At 40.4% G+C, this 22,992-nt stretch overlaps 3 protein-coding genes across 3 annotated transcripts in view; 1 reads left to right on the top strand and 2 right to left on the bottom strand.

Annotated features, from left to right (window-relative positions):
- LOC134748222 (protein YIF1B) lies at positions 1 to 7,250 on the bottom strand. Its single transcript, XM_063682942.1, has 7 exons — positions 7,099 to 7,250; positions 6,804 to 7,010; positions 5,825 to 5,919; positions 3,686 to 3,853; positions 2,214 to 2,337; positions 977 to 1,239; positions 1 to 423 (listed from the first exon to the last, which is right to left on the bottom strand). The coding sequence occupies exons 1-7, from the start codon at positions 7,121 to 7,123 to the stop codon at positions 112 to 114; spliced, it is 1,194 nt and encodes a 397-aa protein (XP_063539012.1). The 5' UTR covers positions 7,124 to 7,250; the 3' UTR covers positions 1 to 111.
- Positions 7,251 to 7,721: 471 nt separating this feature from the next.
- Positions 7,722 to 16,507, top strand: LOC134748389 (transmembrane protein 179). Its single transcript, XM_063683170.1, has 5 exons — positions 7,722 to 7,999; positions 11,368 to 11,511; positions 12,176 to 12,337; positions 12,513 to 12,597; positions 13,500 to 16,507. The coding sequence occupies exons 1-5, from the start codon at positions 7,890 to 7,892 to the stop codon at positions 13,728 to 13,730; spliced, it is 732 nt and encodes a 243-aa protein (XP_063539240.1). The 5' UTR covers positions 7,722 to 7,889; the 3' UTR covers positions 13,731 to 16,507.
- A 1,413-nt stretch (positions 16,508 to 17,920) lies between these two features.
- Positions 17,921 to 22,992, bottom strand: part of LOC134748218 (myoneurin-like) — a 30,287-nt gene continuing 25,215 nt past the window's right edge. Inside the window, exons 5-6 of the mRNA XM_063682931.1 lie at positions 22,188 to 22,347; positions 17,921 to 21,542 (exon numbers count right to left, since the gene is read on the bottom strand). Of these exons, the coding sequence (XP_063539001.1) occupies positions 20,031 to 21,542; positions 22,188 to 22,347 (1,672 nt within the window). The 3' untranslated portion in view covers positions 17,921 to 20,030. The remainder of the gene's footprint in view (positions 21,543 to 22,187; positions 22,348 to 22,992) is intronic.

Genomic DNA, 22,992 nt, shown 5'->3' on the forward strand with positions numbered 1-22,992 from the left:
GGTCGCGTTTCGCCCAAAAACAACATAGCCAAGATTAATATCCTCCTACGAGGCTTTTTTTCTAAACGTCCCATCTGACAACAGACCATTTCCGACATCGTTCAGTCGGTGTTATCGCGTGGGGACAGCGGGGGGCGCGGGGCCGGGGGGCGCGGAGGCGGAGGCGGAGGACGAGGGGTAGGGGGAGGAGAGCGCGGCGGGCACTAGATGGTAGGTGAGCCACCAGCACAGCAGCGGCTGCGTGACGGCCACGAACAGCAGGAAGTAGACGCGGCGCTTGGTGCCGCCGGAGGGCTTGTAGGCGTCGGCGTAGGGGTTGCCGGGGGCGGGGTAGGGGGCGCCGGGGGCGGGGTAGCCGTAGGGCGCCGCCGCCGGCTCCGGCGCCGCCGCGCCCGCCAGCACCTGCACGCGGAGCGTCTTCACCTGGAACAAATTTAGAAAAAATATAATATCTTCCTACATTTTTTTGGTGGACTCGGTAATTTTTTTTCTTTAGTGTATGTTATCTATATCAGTTTATAATTTAAGTTTTTTAGGGTTAACTAATAATTCTGCTACTTGACGCTCTAGCGTCTATGCTAGACTACGAAAATAACAGTCGTTTTGGTAACAAAACTGATGTATGAAGTGAGCACTCTAACTCTGTCTTCTTAATTTTCTTTGCCATATTTAACCCTTAAATGCATGATTTTTTTGATTTTTGGTTGGAAAAAATGTTTTAAAAGAAAAACTTAAGCTTTTTTCTCTTGAATCTGTGAGCTGTTCAATGCTTTGTATACATTTGGCAACAATATGCATTTAAGGGTTAAAATTTCTTTGCAAGTGTAACGAAAAACATCGTGTGTAACTCCGGGGGTAAAAATAATGCAAACTCGAATTTTTAATTCACTCCAGCCTGCGGCTGTCATTCTCGTGAATCTAAAGAACTTTTGCAATCTTTTACTTACCCCCCTCGTTGCACAATGTACTAACTTACCAAGAAGTATGAGAGCGCAACACTACAGTACCCCAGCATACTGTAGTACCCCGTCCGGCCAGCGAGCAGCGCAGCCAGCAGACTGGCTATCATGGCCGTATATTTATATCCGGAGTATGCCAGCAGGTCTAACGTCCGCAAGTTCGTGTGTGTTTGCGTTATATACAGGGTGACTGTGTAGAGGAGCATCTCGAACACGATGTAGGCGAGCGCGCTGGACGCTTGCATGCTGATTTGTTCGGGGGAGAAGAGGTGCTGGAGGCCTGCGAAAAGAAAATACCATTATACCCTGAAACGTAAATTTCGCGTACTTTATGGTTTTAGAGGCTTCGTTTACAGGGACTAAACTTTAGCCCATCAAACACACACACAGCAGTATTAGAATAAAAATAGAGAGAGGCATCTGCTTCGATAGCAGAGGACGCTGGTTCGATTCCATACTGGGGCACTAGGGTCTCCCTAACCGCATTTATACGTCATTATAACGTCAGCGAAACGTGTAAAAAAACGTCAAAAAATCACGTTTTTGTTTTAAGCGTATATGGGATGTCATTCTGAAAAAAAAAAAAACTATATATATGTGTGTGTAATATTTATTTAGTAATATATATTTATGTATGCTAGTATTTATTTTATTGTATAAATGCTGTATTTTAGTTATTCATAGACGTTAATATTGTAGTTTTCCTATCTACGTTCTAAGTTTGTCTATCTATCTAACTCGAATTTTCCACTCATTAACACTAAGGTTAGCTGGAAGAGATCCCTTATAGAGATAAGTTCGCCTTTGTACCTAAATTTATATGAATTTCATGTTAACCATTTTTTTTGTACAATAAAGTGATTTACTACTACTAAATATTTATTTTATTCTGTTTTTAGTATTTGTTGTTATAGCGGCAACAGAAATACATCAGCTGTGAAAATTACAACTGTCTAGCTATCACGGTTCATGAGATACAGCCTGGTGACAAACAGACGGACAGTGGAGTCATAGTAATGGGGTTCCGTTTTTACCCTTTGGGTACGGAACCCTAAAAATGAATCTACACTATAAATCATCCATCCAGACTATGTACTGATTTGTATACAAACAGCAACATTGTGAACTGCCTACAAAGAGGATAATAGAACGGAGTTATATCTATCTTTGCTGCCCATCGATGGGCCTTATGCCTTTTGTAATAAGGTTTAGGAACTGTCAGTTAACAGTGTGGGCGATGGTACGGGTACTCACCCAGCATGAACCCGGCCAGCAGTACGTAGGTGACGTAGCCCATGGTCGGCAGATACAGGTCTGGCGCGTTCAGGTCGTAGCGTGGTTGGACGGGGCTCTCTTGGTCGTATTTTACCATCCACTCCTGTAAATAATATAATAAATACGTTTTATAACCTCGATATAAACTCGTTCGTTTCGTTTTTGTTCGACTAACCTGGTATGGATTTCTGTGGTCCAAAATAAATGATTTTTTTATTTTTATTTTTTATAATACCACCATTGAAGCAAACAGTAAGGGACCATTTAAGCTTTAAATGTGGGACAATTGTAACTAGTCAATGCGATTATACATGGAATGGAAAGCATTTACTCGTTTTTAGAAAAGTGAGGACGAGTGGACATCATCAGCAGTCAGCACTGAGGTTAGGTACAGACCAAAGATAGATATAACTCCGTAATAGATGGATACAGTCTAAGGAAAAAACGTGCCTCGAAAATCAAGAAAATTTGATTCTCGTTCAGAGGGCGCTACTAGTTTTGGCCTACAGTCGTATAGATGGCGTTGACGATTTCGTTTGTTATTTAACAATTTTAACGCATATCAGTGAAAGAACATGGGTCAAAAACATAAAAATAATCAATGCAAATAAAAAGAATCATTTATCGATATTTAAATACATTCTATCGTATTTTTATAAATCTTCATTTTTAGTTTCAAAGTGTGTCGACAGATGGCAGTGAATTTACTGGGGTTACAAAATTTACTATGACAGTACCGCTCTAGTATAAGTTACTCTATGGTACAGACGCTAGTCATATAAATCTCTTAGGCCCACTTGCACCATTCCACTATCTCGGGGTTAACCGGTTAAACCTGGAGTTACCATGGTCACCAACAATTTGACACTGGGTGACCGGTTTAACCGCTTAACCCCGGGTTAGTGGGATGGTGCAAGTGGGCCTAAGTCTTACTCTTAGCATTTGCCTTTTTTCGTTCTCTTCTGCATTCTGGCTCCTAAAAACTATGCTACTCTTTTGATATTACTGAGAAATCCTAGCTTCTCACCTGAGGTTTAATTTGGAAATAATTTTGAGGGTTTCATACCCAAAGGGTAAAAACGAGACCCTATTACTAAGGTAAGTAGGGTAGGCCGGCGTAGCGTAAACAATGAGCGCCGGGTTACGCCTTCTAATAATTCTGTTTAAAATATCTAAGTGGATTTTTTTGCCGTTTTTTGTTTTATGGTACGGAACCCTTCGTGCGCGAGTACGACTCGCACTTTGTCGGTTTTTAACTTTATCTACTGGTTTCAGAGTTGAAAAGTAAACATTTATAAGTGACACTGGTAGTTTAATAGGCGTAGTACCTTTTTGTTTTTTGACGGAGTGGTAAAATAGGCGTAGCACCTACCGCAGCTGCGCTACGGGTAGCGGCAGCGGCCCAGTTCACGTACACTATGTACTCTGTTACAGCTACAAGTGCTACGAACCTTGTGCGTGTAGGGGAACAGTATGAGCATGAGCTTCCGCAGCACGTAGCGCGTGTCCACCGCGAAGTAGTACCGCAGCCGCGCGACGGGCACGTAGCGGCCTATCTCGCGCTGCACGGCCTCGCGACCCGCCGCCGCTAGCTGGTTGCCGTACTGCAGCGCCATGTCCTGTGATACATTTCAATTTTTTTTGTATGCAATAATTTGTGTGTTAATCTCAAATATTTGTTCCTGAGTTATGGATGTTTTCTATGTATCTGATGTATCTGTTTTATACATCATGGTCTAATAGTACCCACAACACAACCATTATTGAGATTACATAATTATACGGTTTAGACTCAATTGTGTAGTGCGAGCAGCGTTCACGACGGCCGTGTATGACGTCGCCGTCGTGAACGCTGCTCGTACTGTTAGTCCTTGAGAAAGGAGACCTAGACTCTCCGGAACATGTCGCGCGAGTGACTAAAACAAGTGAGTCTAAACCATATAATTATTTAATGCTAGTATGTCTCACAACAGTTTAAATTCAACCATTATTGAGCTTACTGTGAGACTAGGTTTGTATGTGTAAGATTGTCCTATAGACTCATGCTCAGGCAAAACTGGAGCTGGTTTGTATGAAGTAAATGAATAATGTCATTATCCAGAGCGGATGGGGCCAATGTTTATATGGAGAAATGGTTGTCCACTATCCTCCTAATTAGCCTCATGCATGAAGTTTATATTTGAACGAAACATGTTTTATTCGGATGTTTGTTACCGTTATATCATGTTACAAATGCATTTCCGTTTTTAAATTACCATTTAATTACTTAAAATTATAAATAAAAAGTACAAAAATTTGCCCACGAAAAGCTACTGAGCGAAACGCTCGAAACGCCACGTGACGTCACGCGTTCGACAGATTAGTGTCATTAGTAGCAAACGTCAGTTGGACCGCCCAACGTGTGACGTCATCACGCTCTGTCGAATTCGCGCCAAAAATTATGAGCGTTTCAACCGCTCAAAAATTTTCAACATTTTAAATATTTTTTAATAAAATAATGTTAAGGTTTACAAAAGTATTATTATGAATCCAAAAATAAAAATAAATTCATGCATGGAGCTAATTGACAATATGTTACCATTCAAACAACTAAATAGTTGCGCAAACCTATTAGCCACCACCATACAATAAATAGAAGTTTCACTCTCAATTTTAAATGACATTATAGCATATTCATATCTATGTCTGGTATTAGTTTTCGTTGCTAGAAATTGTAATACATAGAACAATGATTTTGGCGCAGGTCAGGGCTAATGTACTGTGGCTAAATGTACTACCTAACAGATTTTACCTTCTTTTCTACTTATTTTTTGTAATAATCGATCCTCTGTTCTTGTGCTGTATGAACTTGTACACGTGTAATTAAGTTGGGCAATAAGCTTGTTATATTTTATTCCGTTTCTATAAGTGAAAACCTATAATTGGCTTTCTAATTCTATTATAGTTTTTTGATATGTATAGCGCTGTTGGTTTTCCATGTACCAAAAAAAAAAAATAGAATGAGTAAGCATTTTACAAAAAAAAAAACAAATATCAAATGCATGGAAAATTGTCCATAATTAAAGCCAGATCAAAGTGTGGGAGAGTGGTCAAAAAGGTCAAGCAACAGAAGTGGCGGTGGACCACATCATCAGAGAAGGGCTAGAAAAGTGGACAAAAGACCTTATAGAGTGGTGCCCAAGGGGCACAAAAGGAACAGAAGAAAGCCTACTCATAGACGGTCAGATGACTTTAAAAGGATAGGCGGAGTGGACTGGCCCAGGAAAGCAAGAGACCGCAGTACTTGGAAGGACTTGGAAGATGCCTATGTCAGAGGACAAGCTGAAGTATATATATATAATTGTAAGTTTGCCACCTAATAGTGATAATACATACGTGGAGCAAACGACTACTCGAGTGGCGACCATGGGGGGAAGAGCGTCCTCAAAGTAGACCCCAGATGCGTTGGGACGACAACATTAAGAAGACTGCAGGGAAACAGTGGCTCCAAGTCACACAGAACTGCGACGAATGGCGCAAAATGAAGGAGGCCTACACCCAAAGGGTAGGAAAAGGCTAAAGAGAGAGAGAGAGAGAGTGATAATACATACCTGTACAACAGGTTGCTGCAACATAGAGCCGATCTGACCTGGTGAGGCCATGGCAGCCATCGGAGACTGAGGGTATCCTCCCATGTAACCATAATCTGAAAAGTTTTATAGCTTGATTACATTTACAAAATCATAAGCGAACTTTAATTTAGCTAACAAGAACTTGCATGCAATTTTCATTATATGATCAAACCTTTGAATGCAGATGTAGTTTACCAGAATGTAATGCAAATTGCATGCGTTCATCCTAGTCTGAGCCTCGCTTTACCCTGGCTACATTGACATTTGGGCAATGATGGCTATGTCACTTTCTTTTACAATATTATAGGAAGAGATGCAGCCAAATATATGGACAAAAGGTGAATTTCCTCCATCAATTTACACTCTGACTCATAGGCCTCATTTAGAAGGTGCGCGAAATCACGTAATTTTAGTAACATTGCATTCCGCCAAATAATTAAATACTGCAATGTTAAGATAATGATACTTACATGGGAGTTATCGCATCATCATAAATGAATCCTTAAGGGGCTTCTAAACGGGCCATATTTTCACTGCAATATGTGGCTGGCAACTATTGGTGTCCCTAGTGGCGTAACTAGGGGGGGGGGGGGCAGAGGGGGCAAGTGCCCCAGGCGCCATCCTCCAAGGGGAACGCCAAAATGGGCAAAAGGCAGCAGCAGGGAAACTTTTGTCAGGGCGCAAATTTGGTGACTGCCCCGGGCGCCATTACCTCTAGCTACGCCCCTGGGTGTCCCTCTCTTACTCACATGTTAGAGAAATACACCAATAGTTGCCGGCCACATATGGCAGTGCAAATATGGCCCGTCTACAGGCTTCTTTAGTCATACAACTTTAAAAGTCTCAATCAGAGTACTTTCGTACAATTAAGAAAAACAATAGCTAGTTCAGACTTGTAGCCTGTTTATAATTAATGCCATATATTGTCAGGGCTAGCTTTTGCTTCACAAATTCTCACTAGGGGGCTGCTGTGGTACGCCAAAGTCCTGTCCGGCGTCGAGCTGAATGCCCTCCTGATGCGGCGGCGCGCCAAACGTCGGGCTGTAGGACGGCGCAGGACTGAAGCCGGGCGCAGGGCTGTACGCCGGCGGCTGCGGGGCCGGAGCGCCCATCGCCGCCACGTCGCTCACTCGCTTCGCCTTCCGCAGACCCCCGGCCTGACCCACTGAGGAAATACACCCACGGAAAGGTCATCAACTTTACTGATAGATGAATAACCATATGAATTAGAACAAGACATGAGCACCACTCACCATTTCTAGAAGCATTGAAATTCATTTCTATATTAATTTGCACACTAGCAGTAAAGTAGAAACATAGTAAGAATCTAATTAGCAGGCTTTTTCAGTTATTTCGCTAAATTAAACACATCATCAGCGACTTGTCTCAATCTTAGTTTGACGTCTCAGTGACAGTCATTTTCTGCTTCGTTCTACGGTAGATGCTCAGAAAATTTATTTAAAATTAAAATGGTGTTGTATAACAAATAGAGTGCTAGTATTTTTGAAAAGATTAATATTCAAACTTTGATTTTTATTTTGAATCTATAACTTCCTAGGGCCCATTTATCAAAAGTTTGTAATACAAGTGGAAATCCCTTTCTAACAAAAGCTGTCAAAAAGGAACTTCCACTTGTATTACAAGTTACAAGCTTTTGATAAACGAGCCCCTACTCTACAATCTCTACATTATTTCTACATATCAGTCAACAAAAATGTTCATATCAGTAAGATGTAATTGCGTAAGCTGGAACGTAACTTTTAATAAAAAACCGCTTTGTTTGTATGAAATGCCAGCCTAGCGTTTAAAACATTGTGCCGAACTGATTGTTTTTGTCATTGAGACAGATGTCAACGAGCTGTCAATGTAGGGAGTGTTGTATATGTATCGTATTACTTGTATTTATTTTTCATACAGCGTAGATTGGTTGCCTGCTTATCTAAATCCGTCAACAGATTTTGAACAACAAAAGTATTGCGTCCTACCGTTTCTTTATGTGAAAGCGTAATTCTTGGTTATCATTCGCTAGTGTACTAAACCCACCATGGCTCTAACAAACGTGGTGCTGGTGAGTCAGATCGCAGGATATTTCGTCGGATTGATCCTGTCCCTGTGCATCATGGTGCCGATGAGCATGCACGTTCACGAGTTCAGGTATGTATCGTATCTACGAAATTGAATCTCGTATATTTAGATGTGAAGATGTACAAACGTTTAAAACAGTATTGAAGTCAGTATTTGTTTACTTATTCTTGACGCCCATCTATTTATCATATCTTTCAACTATTGTAAAAGTGTTTTTTTAATATTCATTACATTTCACAGCATAACAGTAGTCAAAAGCAAAAGCACTGTGAAACCAATAGACATTTCAATCATTTCATACACAGTTACAGGTCATTCATACACAGTACAGGTCATTCATACACAGTACAGGTCATTCATACACAGTACAGGTCATTCATACACAGTACAGTCCTCGAGGAGCTGGGCTGGCAGGACTAGCCCACCCCCATGTCACGCAAAATAGGCGCCAGTCGTCAAGTTGCGGAAAATCGCCTGAACTACAATACAATACAATACAGGTCATTCATTCATTGTCGCAGAAACTTAAGCATTAATAACACACATCCAACCAAAGCACTACTACACAAAGTAGATAACAATACTACAATTAGTTTTATTGAATCCAGCAACATAAAAACTAGTTTGATGTATTCTAAAGGTACCCGAGAAAGAAATCGAAATATTTTATAATGACATAAGAAAAGCACTGAAAAATACTCTATCGCATGTAATACTAATTGGCGATTTCAACGCAAAAATAGGTCAACAAAAACCAAACGAAAAATTAGTAATGGGGCAATTTGGCTACGGAACTAGGAATGAAAGAGGGAGTTTATTAATTGATTTCTGTTTGGAAAACGAGCTCTACATATTAAACTCACACTTTAAGAAAAACCTGAAAACAAGGTGGACCTGGAAATCCCCCAATGGAAACACGAAGAACGAAATTGATTTTTTCATAACACGAAGACGCGATATTTGCTGTTTAAAAAATATAGAAGTGATAAACACAACTCACCCGACTGATCACAGATTAGTACGAGCGACATGGACTTTGAATAGTATACAAAACAAATCCAGAGCCCACTTTAGACGAAAACAATCCGAATTTCAACCAATCGAAAAGGAAAGCCTCAAAAACATGTTTATAGAAATATCGGAAACAATACCTGAGCTAAATAATATTCAAGAGGCCTATACAACAATCGTAGACACCATTAAAGAATGCGTCAATAAATTACCCCCCTTACAAAATGAAAACAAACTGAATCTTATCGTTACTGACCACGTTAAAAGCTTAATTAAGAGAAGGACAGAACTAAAACAAAAAACCAATCTATCTACGTTAGAAAAGAAAGAAATCAGACGACTCTACGAAAAAATCCGAAAAAACCTAAAAAGAAACAAATGCCAGTATAACTACAATGTACTTAAAGAAGAGCTAAGCAAACGAAGATCAGTAAAAAGAGGATACAAAAGAATAAATAATAATAAGCAATGGATCCCGGCACTGAAACAAGTAACAGGACAATCTACAACAAACCGACATACTATTATACAGGCAGCTACAACATTCTACCAAGATTTATATAGTGAAAAACAACAGTCGTCAATTTATACTCTAGAATCAAATCAAGACCTGAATAACAGTGAAGAAGACATTCCGATTATACTGAAAAGCGAAGTATGCCATGCAATAAAATCTTTAAAAACAATGAAAAGCCCCGGGGAAGACAACATAACCAACGACGTTATCAAAGCGCTAAACGAACCTTTAACTCCTTTTCTTACTAATTTATTCAATGAGATCCTAACACAAGAAAGAATACCTAAACAATGGGAATCGTCTGTAATAACCCTGCTCTACAAAAAAGGCGACCCTCACAATATAAGTAATTACCGTCCAATAAGTCTCCTTCAAAGCACATATAAGCTCTTCACAAATATCATGCTTTCGAGAATGAGGAATGACCTAGAGTTTCAACAACCAAAAGAGCAGGCCGGTTTCAGACGCGGTTACTCTACCCTGGATCACATATTTACAGTGAGGCAAATCATTGAAAATTATACAGAGTATCGTAAACCGCTCTATCTATGTTTTATAGACTACTCAAAGGCATTCGACTCTATATCTCATCAAGCGCTCTGGGTCGCCTTAAAGGAACAGGGAATAAATAAAAAGTATATAAACATCCTGAAAGTTATATATCAAAGCAGCAGGGCGCTGGTGAAACTTGACAAAACAGGGGATACCTTTGAAATACAGCGAGGAGTAAGGCAGGGCGACCCCATTTCACCAAACCTTTTTAATTCACTCCTAGAGCACATTTTCAGGAAAGTAGAGTGGTCAAAAATAGGAATTTATATTTACGGCGAGTACCTAAATCACTTACGCTTTGCCGACGATATTGTTTTGCTATCTGAAAGCCACAAAGATCTCCAGTACATGATCGAAACGTTGAATTTTTACAGTAAGGAATGTGGTCTGGAGATGAACTTGGAAAAAACATGCGTCATGACAAATAATAAGAAGGAGAGTATACATGTAGAAAATACCATTATCGAATACGTGACTGAATATAAATACTTGGGACAAGTTATCTCTTTTAGTGATATTATATTATATTTAGTTATCTCTATGTAAACGAAGTGGAACGTAGAATTCAGAAAGCTTGGAACTCATATTGGTCACACAAACATATTTTTAAATCCAAATTAGATATTACACTGAAAAAAACAGCTATCGACACTGTAGTGACACCGACCCTACTTTACGGATGCCAAACATGGGCAATAAACAAAGAAATTATTGACAAAATACAGAAGTTTCAAAGAGCCATAGAACGAAGCCTACTCGGTATAAAAATAAAAGACAGGGTAAGAAACACTGATATTCGTAGAGGACAAATATAATGGACGCAGCAGAAATGGCATGTCGCCTCAAATGGCGATGGGCCGGACACACAGCGAGAGCGAAAGACGACCGTTGGAGCAAAAGAGTTCTACAGTGGTACCCACCAGATGGCGGGCGAGGGCAAGGTCATCCGCTCCGCCGCTGGCGAGATGACATAACCGAGCAGGCAGGCATAGCCTGGGCCAGTCTGGCCGCCGACAGAAAACTATGGTGTAACATGGAGGAGGCCTACGTCCAAAAATGGACAAACCCACATAAAATACTAGTTAGTAAAACTTAGTTTTAATTTCTTTTCTCTGTAACTTTTTAAAAATAATATGTATGTAAACTAAATTTTTTGTAACACTTATACTTGGGAAATAAAGGCTTTTATTATTATTATTATTATTTATTAAAGGTACTTAAATACAAAATACAGTATGTAGCGTAAAATATCTATCGTTAAATTTAAATAATCACAATTATTAAGCAGTGGCGCTAGTGAGCATGTTGATGGACTCTAAAACAACAAACTGATAATGATATTTTCTCGTGTGCACAGAGGTCATTGCCTGCTCTTCTCTGGAGGTGAATGGCAAGAGACGGACGGGCAGTTCAATGTCCAGTGGGCCTCCATGGCATACTGTAACTATGTCATCGCCATTGGAGTGCTTTTGTTTGCTGTGTGTCTGGTGCAGATATACAGGTTAGTACACTTAGAAAATATAGAGGATCATGGCAGCTTTCTTATATAGTATAAAGGAGTAACACCGGACCAATATGGCACAGGATTTTTAGTAAAACCAGAACTGAAACCCTACATAGAGGAATTTATTAAAGCGCAGCAGGAGGTTGCTGGACTACAATAACAAAAGAAAGGGATAAATGGAAAGAGTTAGGGGAGGCCTTTGCCTACAAAAGGCATACAGATGGAAATTAGATATATATACATATATGTTAACAAATTGTACTTACAAAACACTTGTCTGAAATAAAGGCTAATATAATATAATAACTCTTAGTAGAAGTAGTAATACGGAAAAATGTGGAGTAGGAGATGTGCTGGCCTCCATGGTGAGCCAACTATGCCTACGTCAGCAGCTGACTTCACTCCAGACCATGTACAAGCTCTTGCAGGCTTGAAAAAATCATCCGAGTTTGGCTCTTATTTCTGACCTTCATATGCTTTTATAGCTGGGTCCACACATAGCGAGCATGCGCCCGAGGCAATTTTCTCGTGCACAAAACGGCCAGTGTAAACGTGCCTCACGCGCGTTTCCTCGCGCACAAAACGGCCAGTGCAAGAAAAGGCGTACTAGCGGCGCATTCGTCACATCTAGATTCGGCTATAACTATATTTTACTTTACAGATTATCCATGCTGCTGTACCGTGATAAGGACAGCTCGTTCTTCTCGGCCTTCCTGGAGGCTACCGGCTGTGCGCTACTCTGTGCGTTGGTCGTGTGTGCCGCCATCATCGTCACGCTGGGATTCATGACCTGGTGCAGCAACATCACTGACCGTTTCCCTAGGTACTGTATAAGTTTGGATAAATCGTATAAGTATATAACATGAACATTGGGTGACATCTGCGTAAAAACACATCAGTCACCTTGTACTGGTATACTCAAGTCAATATCATTATCTAGACACTTGATTACGAGTATTAAATTGTTTTAACCACTTATTTTCAAATTTCATTAACAGTTGTGACGTCGCGGCGGGGCAGGACATTGACAAAAAGGACAACATTTCCACAAACAATTTTTACATGGAGATTGGAACTGCACAGGTAACTCAACTCCTTATAAAAAGCAGAAATTTTGAGTGTGTGGAATTTGAAACCTTTCTTACTTGCTATGCGGGAAAGCTAAATACGTTAGAAAGTAGCACTAGTGGCTCTGGAAACTGTAGACCTCGCGATAAGCTTCATAAACCTAAAAAAACCGGCCAAGTGCGAGTCGGACTCGCGCACGAAGGTTTCCGTACCTTTACGCAAAAAAACGGCAAAATAATCACGTTTGTTGTACGGGAGTCCCACTTAAATATTTTATTTTATTCTGTTTTTAGTATTTGGTATTATAGCGGCAACAGAAATACATCATCTGTAAAAATTTCAAATATCTAGCTGTCACGGTACATGAGATACAGCATGGTGACAGACAGACGGACAGCGGAGTTTTAGTAATAGGGTCCCGTTTTGAGTACGGAACGCTAAAAATGTAAAAATAAAAAAATACTTCGTTGAGTCATTATCACAGCGGTCATCATCAGATCATCACAATGGTCTTCTTAAGTGCCATAGACCTTACTGGCAGTTTCCAAAAAAACTAAACGACAGAAAAAAGTATCTAACTACCGAACCTGCTCTCACAATTTCACGAGAATCGGTTGAGAAATATGACCTGCAGAGGAGAACATCCGGACATACGAAACGTTTTACCCAAGCTAAAATGGAGACCTTTGCTAACGCTCGGTCAATTAGAATCTTAATATGTGGTATTTTCTATAAAAAGGGACCTTATAGTCGATGGCGCTTACGCCATTATTAACGATGCTCCGATATAAATACAATGCAGCGCGACGCTGAGCGGCGTAAGCGCCATCGACAATAAGGTCCCTTTTCATAGAAAATGCCCCATATAGGTATTCTGAGTCGCTCAAACATTAGTAGGAACATGGCTCCGTTTTCAGTTCGGCGCGTGGGGCGCGTTCGCCACGTGCGTGGGCCTGGCCGTGTTCTCCACGCTGAAGCTGTGCCGCTACCACCAGCTCGAGAACATCCGCGTGTCCATGTACCGCGAGCGACAACGCCTCGTCAACGAGTCCCCGCCCCACCCCACCAGCACGCCGCCGCTGCAGGCGAGGAGGGCGCATGCGCATGCGCATCACACCACTCCGCAAGATATTGAGGAGGAGCGCTAGGGTCTAATTAGGAATCTAAGGAATCTTAAAAACATCATTTTACGAAAATTTATGACAGCATGATGTGTTTCTTGTGTGTCCTGATACTCCTGATGATTCGTTGTATGGATTACAAAAATTTGAACATATTGGGGCGTTCTTTAGGCCAAATGGAAGTATCTACAATTCATAATGCCCTATAGTGTTATTGCTCCCTCTAGCTACAACATCCATACATCTGTTGAGGTCCATTAGCCCTTTCACAGCCGATCACGTACCTAATTCGTTATTATGGCAGTTAAGATTTTCAACTCTATTGATAACGTGTCACGGTTCAAATTTAAACGGATATTTCTTTTTGTCGGCTGTGAAAGGGCTAGGGTATATCCCCGTTAATGAACATTAACCCTTCGTATGTCTAAGCACTGATCAATGCGGATGAATTTACATCCATTGTTTTCCATCCAATAGGTTTAAATTCGTTTATACTGATCAGTGCTTATACATACGAAGGTTTAATGAAACTAGATTCAAACTTTCTAAGCTATAATTTTATATGTTGGGCGGAACTATAGTAGTTTAGTATGGAGCATATAAAACCACCCGCGGTCGCAGCTTGATGCATTTATAGATAGAAAAAGTCTATCTCTTTGTGCCACAGATCCTGCAAGATGGGTGTAATTTCGTCAATATGCACCTATAAGGTGCATTGGGGTAAGTTCGAAAGCGGCATATTTTTAAAAACCTTACTAAACCAGAACCACTTGATACTTTGGCAACACACACTACGGCACAATCATGCTTACTTTTGCTACATGAGATGGTGCCGCTGGTGTAAATAGTAGATAATTATTATTTGCAATTTTCAAAATGACCCCTTTCGAAGTTAACCTAATATGCACCATAATATGTGACGTTTTCACCCAAAAGGTACCACATTGTCGCTTGTCAATAAGGTTGATTTCTAATTGAAGCTATATGGAAATAGCGCCTTACTGACAAGCGACAATAAGTACCCTTTTGGTTGAAAATAGCACATATAGTTACTTTATTTATATTTGGTAAGTTCTCTGCAATTAATCTATATGTATTGGCAATCTATTGGCAATTTTTAAGTAGCTATTATTAATTAAAGCAATAATGTTTTAACTTTGTGTAAATTGTAAATTTTGTGAGGTCGGTTTGTTTATACTAATCCATTTGGATCTCATATCTATCTAGGCATATAAAATATCGAAGGGGCATTCCATCAGTGTTCTTGACGTAACGTAAATTGGGGTAACTTCTAAATAAATAAATAAATATTATAGGACATTTTTACACAGATTGACTAAGTCCCACGGTAAGCCCAAGGAGGCCTGTGTTGTGGGTACTCCGGCAATGATATATATAATATATAAATACTTAAATACATAGAAAACACCCATGACTCAGGAACTCATATCTGTGCTCATCACACAAATAAATGCCTTTACCGGGATTCGAACCCAGGACCATCGGCTTCACAGGCAGGGTCACTACCCACTAGGCCAGACCGGTCGTCAAAAGAGGGGTCATTTTGAAAATCGCTTATATCTATTTAACCAAATGCATTTCATACTTTGGCAAGACTTACGCTATTGCAACAGTTAATCTTAATTCCTTTTGCTACAGTGAAAATTGCTATTAGTTTAGTAGATATTTGCATTTTTCAAAATTATCACGCATTCCAAGTAGTTGGGGAACCTTACTCTATAAATTCTTATGCAAATTCTAGAATACTGATTATGGCACTGTTAAGCCAAGCCTTAAAACTAGCAAAGCAGGCAAAGAATCGCGTTAGAAGCATATTTGAGGTATTTTCTATAAAAAGGGACCTTATTGTCGATGGCGCTTACGCCATTATTAACGATGCTCCGATATAAATACAATGCCGCGCGACGCTGTGCGGCGTAAGCGCCATCGACAATAAGGTCCCTTTTCATAGAAAATGCCCCATTTGTAGTAATATTTCTACCTCGGGTGACAATCCAATCCCTCGTTACGCTCAAGATCTTTAAAAAAAATATTCCGTTTGGATGACACTGGAATGTTCCCAATAATATGGTTCATGAAAACATGTCATCAAAAAAAGTATTATACGCGAACAACCTGAATTGGCGTAATAAGAAGCTCATTTATTTAAACGCTGAGCAATTAAGAATGTATTTCGTTAGACAATAAATTAAATAAGCAGGTTATTCGAGATTATTATGTGATCTTCCATGATTTTATAATAAATTATCTATGAAATATATTAGTTAGCTCCGATGATGAAATATATTAGAAGTCCGCGTTAAAATGTTTCTTAGGTTTTGTAAATAATGTGGCGATTTCTTGCATTTGTCATGGTAAACATAAAACGAGCCCAAAACCTAAAGCCATTTAATAAGAAAAGTTTACTCTGTTATGAGTTTATACGTTAATTAAAACTTTATTGATTTAAAAGTCATAAATATATTTTATTTATACTAGTTATCGTAAGCTAATGTGATAAATATAAATGTTAGTTATAAGTTTATGTACAAAACATGCATTGATTCATTATATTTTGTATCAGACTACTATCAGTCACATTTATTTATTTATTTATTTACTTGGTTTTGTTTATATTATTCCAGTAGATCTATAGTTTGTAAAAGGGCTGCCTCATTCCGAACATAGACAGAGAGAATCATACTATCTTTGTCTTACACTAGTACTAGAACCCAAAAGAAAAGGATGAGTATAGTTTTTTTGTTCTTATTTACTGACAATTTTGTTTGACCAACTATAGCTACTGAACATAAGTTTAGAATTCTAATTAATATCTGTTACTGACAGTACAGTCTGTATTTTATTTCCACGATAGAGTGTGAAACTGTAATCGTACAACAAATAATGAAATTTAATAGTTCTCATTCACATACAGTTGTTAACTTGTTATTATTAAACACTAGCTTTTGCCCGCGACTTCGTCTGCGTGGACTTAGTAACCCCAGCTAGAGTATTTAAGAATAGCGCCTGGAGAAAGTCTTATAGCAATAATTCAATTTGAGCATGATATGCACACAAATATTAGGCAACTCATTAATTATCTCAATTCCACCATGATTCTACCCCGCTTTTCACCCTCTTAAGGGATGATTTTCGGGATAAAAACTATCCTATGTCCTTCCCCAGGAAATAAACTATCTCTATGCTAAATTTTAACTAAATCGGTTCAGACAAGACTTGCATTTATAATATTAGTATGGATTGTCATTATTTATACAAAGTGGCCCACAAATACCACACCCGCCCACACTGTTAACTGGCAGTTCGTAAATCTTATTACAAAAGGCATAAATTCAAACGATGGAAATTTAGAATTTTTTCTGTTTGTACATTATCAATATCTTTTCATGCGCATATTGTTGCTTAGTAAAACAAAGCTCTTTGCGTATCAAAGCCAAAGGATTTTTTTTAAATTACGTTTTTTTATAGTTACATTTTTAATGTTATTTTGTAAATTATTCCTAGATATTTTTGGGCCAACCTGTGTTGTAGAATATTTGTGTGAGCATTAAGCAACATTGTTTTGTGTGCATATCAACGTAACTTTGTTTCTACTTTTGATTGAATCATCTTGGGGCAACTATTCGACTTCGTTTTTTGTTATACCTACGACCAGTTTTCTGCTATCTGCAAATTTCATTGGTCAGTGGTCACTCGTGATTGCCATAGGTCGGACAAATCATCGCAAAATCACCAAAAATCATTTACCTATATCTCAAAATAGGACAAGATTTATTAAACTCGTATTATGTGCAGTATTTTTGTATAAAATTTCCAGATTATACTCAAAACTTCAGTTCAAAATTGTTCAATTTTTTTTATCCTGTTCCATACCATATTTATTTTTGTGATCATTTGTCCGAACTGGTGATTGCTATGCTATCCGCAAACCAAAATGAAGGCCGAGATCATACCATCTCACTCATTCTTACTACGACTATGCAGTCTATGCAAGTTTGAGTGAGAAGTTTTACGACCCCGGTCGTCAGTTTGGTTTGCGGATAATATAGTGCAATGTCGAATAAATAACTTAGTTATTTTTAAAATCTAATCAAACAGGCAAAGGCATCAAAAACTGCCAGACGCCAGACGAAAACGTTTTGTAAGTTAGTTTTGTAATGTTACCATGTGTATCCAAGACTATCACTACTGATAAGTGTTATTAATAAAACAACATTATGCCGAAAAGGAGTATTTTATTCTTTTCAAGTTCTTATGTTTAGACACTTATTACACATTCAGTCTTACATCTATGTTGATAGAATCAGATTCTAAATCATATCACATTCTTATAAATATAATAATCAACTTAATAATAATAAAGATATAATTTTGCGAAACGATTGCAATATAACTTTTATCTTCAACTTTTATAATCAGCAATTTTTCAGTAACCCACAGGATTTCCAAAAAGGAAACAAAACAACGAAAATATTATTTCTAATACCTAAAGAGAATGATTTAAATAATAATAAAGTGGGGTCTGCCGTCTCGCTATTGAGACTTTAAACCTCTAGTTTATACCTTAAGTTAATAACGCCCACTTGCACCATTCCATGGTTACCAATACCAGTACAATTTGACACTGGGTTAACGGTTTAACCGATTAACCCCCGGGTTAGTGGGATGGTGCAAGTGGGCCTAAGGAAATACGAGTAATACTTGTACAGCAAAATGTTAGTTGGTACCGCCCTTGCCTTTGCATTTATATTATAGCCCCAAAGTTGGAGGCGTCCTGTATACTTATTCTAAACACGAATCATACGCCATGCGATACAACAATTAATATTAAATTTCTCCCGTTCCTTCCTAATATTTCTGCCAAAGCGGAAATTATTCCTATATATCTTTGGCTACTAACATACATTAAACATTAAGTCACAATTAGAAGAGTAAGACTTAAACACGCTATCGTACAGGTCGATTCACAAGAGCTGGCACCAAAAAGATATAATAAGATAGAGCGGTACTGTCATAGTAAATTTTGTAACCACAGTAAATTCACTGCCATCTATCGACATACTTTTAAACTAAAAATGAAGATTTATAAAAATACGTTAAAATGTATTTAAATATAGATAAATGATTTTTTTATTTGCATTAATTATTTTTATATGATTTTGACTCGTGTTCTTTCACTGATATGCGATAAAATTATAAATAACAAACGAAACCGTCAACGCCCTCTATACGAGAGTAGGCCAAAACTAGTGGCGCCATCTGATCGAGAATCAAATTTTCGTGATTTTCGAGGCACGTTTTTTCCATAGACTGTATCCATCTATTACGGAGTTATATCTATCTTTGCTGACACGAACGAAATGAATGAGTAAATGAAAATAGCTGTGTGTATCACATTAACCAATAAAATGGTGGCTCTGACTGTATACAGATACAGGTGTCACTCATACAATGAAAGTTTTGTTCTTTCCATTCGTGCCAGCTTTCTTTGAATCAACCTGTACATCGTCCACACTGTTAACTTATAATTCGTGAATCGTCAAATGAGTATTGCTGTTAGTACAGTCGCCATCAGATACATCGGAGCGGCAGAGGTGCTCAAAAACATCTGAACATGCATTATAACGTCTTGTTAATAGAGGCTTTGGTTCAGATATTTGTGATCACCTTGACCGCTCCGATATATCTGATGGCGACTGTACCAGAATTAGCATGAAAAAGAATAAAGTTTGTAGACATGTTAAAAAACTTTAGAACTGGAGTCTCGGACACTTGTGTGAACACTATTTGTGCTATTTTCAACCAAAAGGGTACTTATATTTCCATATAGCTTTAATTACAAATCAACCTTATCGACAACCGACAATGTGGTACCTTTTGGTTGAAAACGTCACATTTGTATGTTAAATATATGGGTTATATCTGTATTTTAAAGTATAAATAGGTATATTGATTACATTCTCAGCCGGCGGTACAGTCACAATTTGATAATAGAAATGATGCATCGACGTGCATACGTCCACTAGAAGAGATTTTGTTGACCGAAGACAAAGGGTCGAACCCGCAACAATATTGTCACTCATTCATTCGAAATTCTAGATCGGCATGTGGAATTTTAATCGAAATGATATCCATACCTATTTTAGGTAGAAAACCGACCTAAATAATGAATTTAATCTAGTTATAGTAGACGTATGCTAAAAAGTTCTGTCCCAACTGTCAACCTTACAGCTTTGTAATAGAGGCGTGCCGTGAGTCGTGACCCTTACGTGAGGGCACGGGACAGTAAACACGTGAACAGTCAGTTTAGGCAGACTTGCGCTGCGCCTGCGCCACGTCGGGCGCGGAGGCGTGCTTGCGCGCCACGTGCGCGCGCATGTACCGCGGCTGCGCGAACGTGGCGCAGCATCCCGCGTGCGGGCACACATGCGCAGCACGTCTGTGCGTGCGAGCGTGTCTTAACAAGTCAGCACGCACGGAAAAGGCGCGTCCACACTCGCATGCGTGCGCACGGTTTGCAGCATGTCTAGCCACGTGGCGTTTGAGCTCCGTGCGCCAGCGGAACGCACGTCCACATTCCGCGCACTCAAACTTCTTCTCCTTCTCATCTTTATGCGTCTGCGCGTGTATATACTGACCCGCTTTGGTCCGGAACCGTTTCCCGCACTGCTCGCACTGTAAGCCTCGAGTGGGTTCGTGCAGAGCGGCATGTTCTCGCAGCGCGCCTCGTGTACCGAAGCGGCGGCCGCAGGTGACACACTCGTGCTCGCGGCTTTTACCGTGCGTGTACTTTAGATGGTAGAAGTAGCTCGAGGGGACCGTGTAGGTCTTAGGGCAGTGCGGACATTGGCGGACGACCGGCGTCTTCTTGGGCTTGGACTCATTTGTTTCTTCAACTTGCGCGTTTGACTCTGGCTGATTTATTTGAGCCGGCACAGGATTTTCAACAGGATCATCAATCGACTCAGATCTTGATTGAACGGGTTCAGGAATCGGCTCAGCTATCGGAATGGGCCCGGCCGCTGCATTAGGCCTAGTCGCCGCATTCGACCCGGTCGCCGCATTGGGCCTAGTCGCCGCATTCGACTCGGTCGCCGCATTGGGCCTAGTCTCCGCATTCGACCCGGTCGCCGCATTGGGCCTAGTCGCCGCATTCGACCCGGTCGCCCCATTGGGCCTAGTCGCTGCATTCGACCCGGTCGCCGCATTGGGCCTAGTCGCCGCATTCGACTCGGTCGCCGCATTCGATCCGGTCGCCGCATTGGGCCTAGTCGCCGCATTCGACCCGGTCGCCGCATTGGGCCTAGTCGCCGCATTCGACCCGGTCGCCACATTGGGCCTAGTCGCCGCATTCGACCCGGTCGCCACATTGGGCCTAGTCGCCGCATTCGACCCGGTCGCCACATTGGGCCTAGTCGCCGCATTCGACCCGGTCGCCACATTGGGCCTAGTCACCGCATTCGACCCGGTCGCCGCATTGGGCCTAGTCGCCGCATTCGACCCGGTTGCCACATTGGGCCTAGTCGCCGCATGCGACCCGGTCGCCACATTGGGCCTAGTCGCCGCATTCGATCCGGTCGCCACATTTTGCCGAGCGGGGCCGGGATTTAGTCCAGGATTCTCACCTCTGCGCTCAGTCGGCTCGACTGGTGGTATCTCTTCTCGCTCCTCCTCGTCGTCGTCGTCGTCGCAGGGCGAGGCGAAGTGGGTGGTGGAGTCGGCGGCCGCGGTGGTGGTGTAGGGGGCGGGGGCGGGGGGAGGGTAGTACGGCGGGGCGGTGAGGGGGTTGGGGACCGCGCGGCGCCCTTCCGCGTCGTACTGGGAATTAATTAACAGTTAATTAACACTTACGTTTATACAAGACATAAAATCATCGCCAAAAGAAAAAAAAAAACATTTCACTAAATCCTGATGTTGGAGCATTTAAATAAACCGATCAGGCATTTTTGTGGTAGCTATAAGTTGGTCTTTTCTACCAAGCATTTTAGTAGAACGTGTTAAGATTAAAAACGGCCAAGTGCGAGTCGGACTCGCGCACGAAGGGTTCCTTACCATTACGCAAAAAACGGCAAAAAATCACGTTTGTTGTATGGGAGCCCCACTTAAATACTTATTTCATTCTGTTTTCAGTATTTGTTGTTATAGCGCCAACAGAAATACATCATCTGTGAAAATTTCAACTGTCTAGCTATCACGGTTCATGAGATACAGCCGGGTGACAGACAGACAGACGGACAGCGGAGCGGAGTAATAGGTTCCCGTTTTTACCCTTTGGGTACGGAACCCTCAAAAACAGTTATTTTAAAATGTTATCTGCTCTTCTTTACTATTCCGATAATGTAACCCCACACCTGAATATCTTGATCTGGATGAGATTAGTTCAGAAGGGGCAAGCGGCCTACTCAAAGGGAGTCCTATTGCCAGCAGTGGGCGATAAAAAGCTAAAATTCCTGATGATCATACCTGATGCGCGTGGCGGGTCATGTGCGCGAGGAACTGTCTCCGGGCGACAAAGGAGTTGCACTCGTCGCAGTGGAACACCAGGTCGGCGTGGCGGCCCAGCAGGTGGGTGTTGTAGAGGGCGCCGAGGACCACGAGGGGGCAGTACTCGCAGCGCCGGTAGCTGGAAGAGAGAGGTGTGGGGTGTGGTTGCTGGTTGGAGCCGAATCGAGGCTCATTTATATGGTAGGTAAGAGTTTCTTGTACAATTTAGAGCAACTTATTTAATTGTCAGGCGTTTGTCTATTTTATTCACTGTTTACATAAATGGGTGAGATAAAAAAGATTTCAAGAAGAAGAGTAATTATAATTACTATTACGACTCTAATATTTTATTTTATATATATACACGATAGGTAACATTAAATTGTCAAAAGAAAAGAGAAACTCCTCGAAGAGTGATATCGTACACGTATAATGTATTAAAATATCGATTAATGATTTTTTTATTTGCATTAATTATTTTTATGATTTTGACCCATGTTCTTTTACTGATATGCGTTAAAATTGTTAAATAACAAACGAAACCGTCAGCGCCCTCTATACGAGAGTAGGCCAAAGGTAGTGGCGTCATCTGATCGAGAATCAAAATTTCGTGATTTTCGAGGCACGTTTTTTCCTTAGACTGTATCCATCTATTACGGAGTTATATCTATATTCAGTGGGAGAACTTGAACACCAGTTTCGATTTCGATCGATGCCTCAGTGGTATCTTTATTTTAATTTTATTATTTTTTATACCACGTCGGTGACAATCAAGCATACCCGT

Source organism: Cydia strobilella, chromosome 16, assembly GCF_947568885.1.
Source record: "Cydia strobilella chromosome 16, ilCydStro3.1, whole genome shotgun sequence".
Classification (NCBI taxonomy): Eukaryota; Metazoa; Arthropoda; class Insecta; order Lepidoptera; family Tortricidae; genus Cydia; species Cydia strobilella.

Excerpts from the sequence above, each read along its gene's own strand:
- LOC134748389 (XM_063683170.1), top strand. The coding sequence starts at position 7,890 with ATGGCTCTAACAAACGTGGTGCTGGTGAGTCAGATCGCAGGATATTTC. Across the intron at positions 11,512-12,175 it reads TGTCTGGTGCAGATATACAG|ATTATCCATGCTGCTGTACC; the intron begins GTTAGTACACTT and ends TTTACTTTACAG. Across the intron at positions 12,338-12,512 it reads ATCACTGACCGTTTCCCTAG|TTGTGACGTCGCGGCGGGGC; the intron begins GTACTGTATAAG and ends TTTCATTAACAG.
- LOC134748222 (XM_063682942.1), bottom strand. The coding sequence starts at position 7,123 with ATGAATTTCAATGCTTCTAGAAATG. Across the intron at positions 7,011-7,098 it reads TTTCAATGCTTCTAGAAATG|TGGGTCAGGCCGGGGGTCTG; the intron begins GTGAGTGGTGCT and ends GTATTTCCTCAG. Across the intron at positions 1,240-2,213 it reads GCTGGCCGGGTTCATGCTGG|GCCTCCAGCACCTCTTCTCC; the intron begins GTGAGTACCCGT and ends TTCTTTTCGCAG.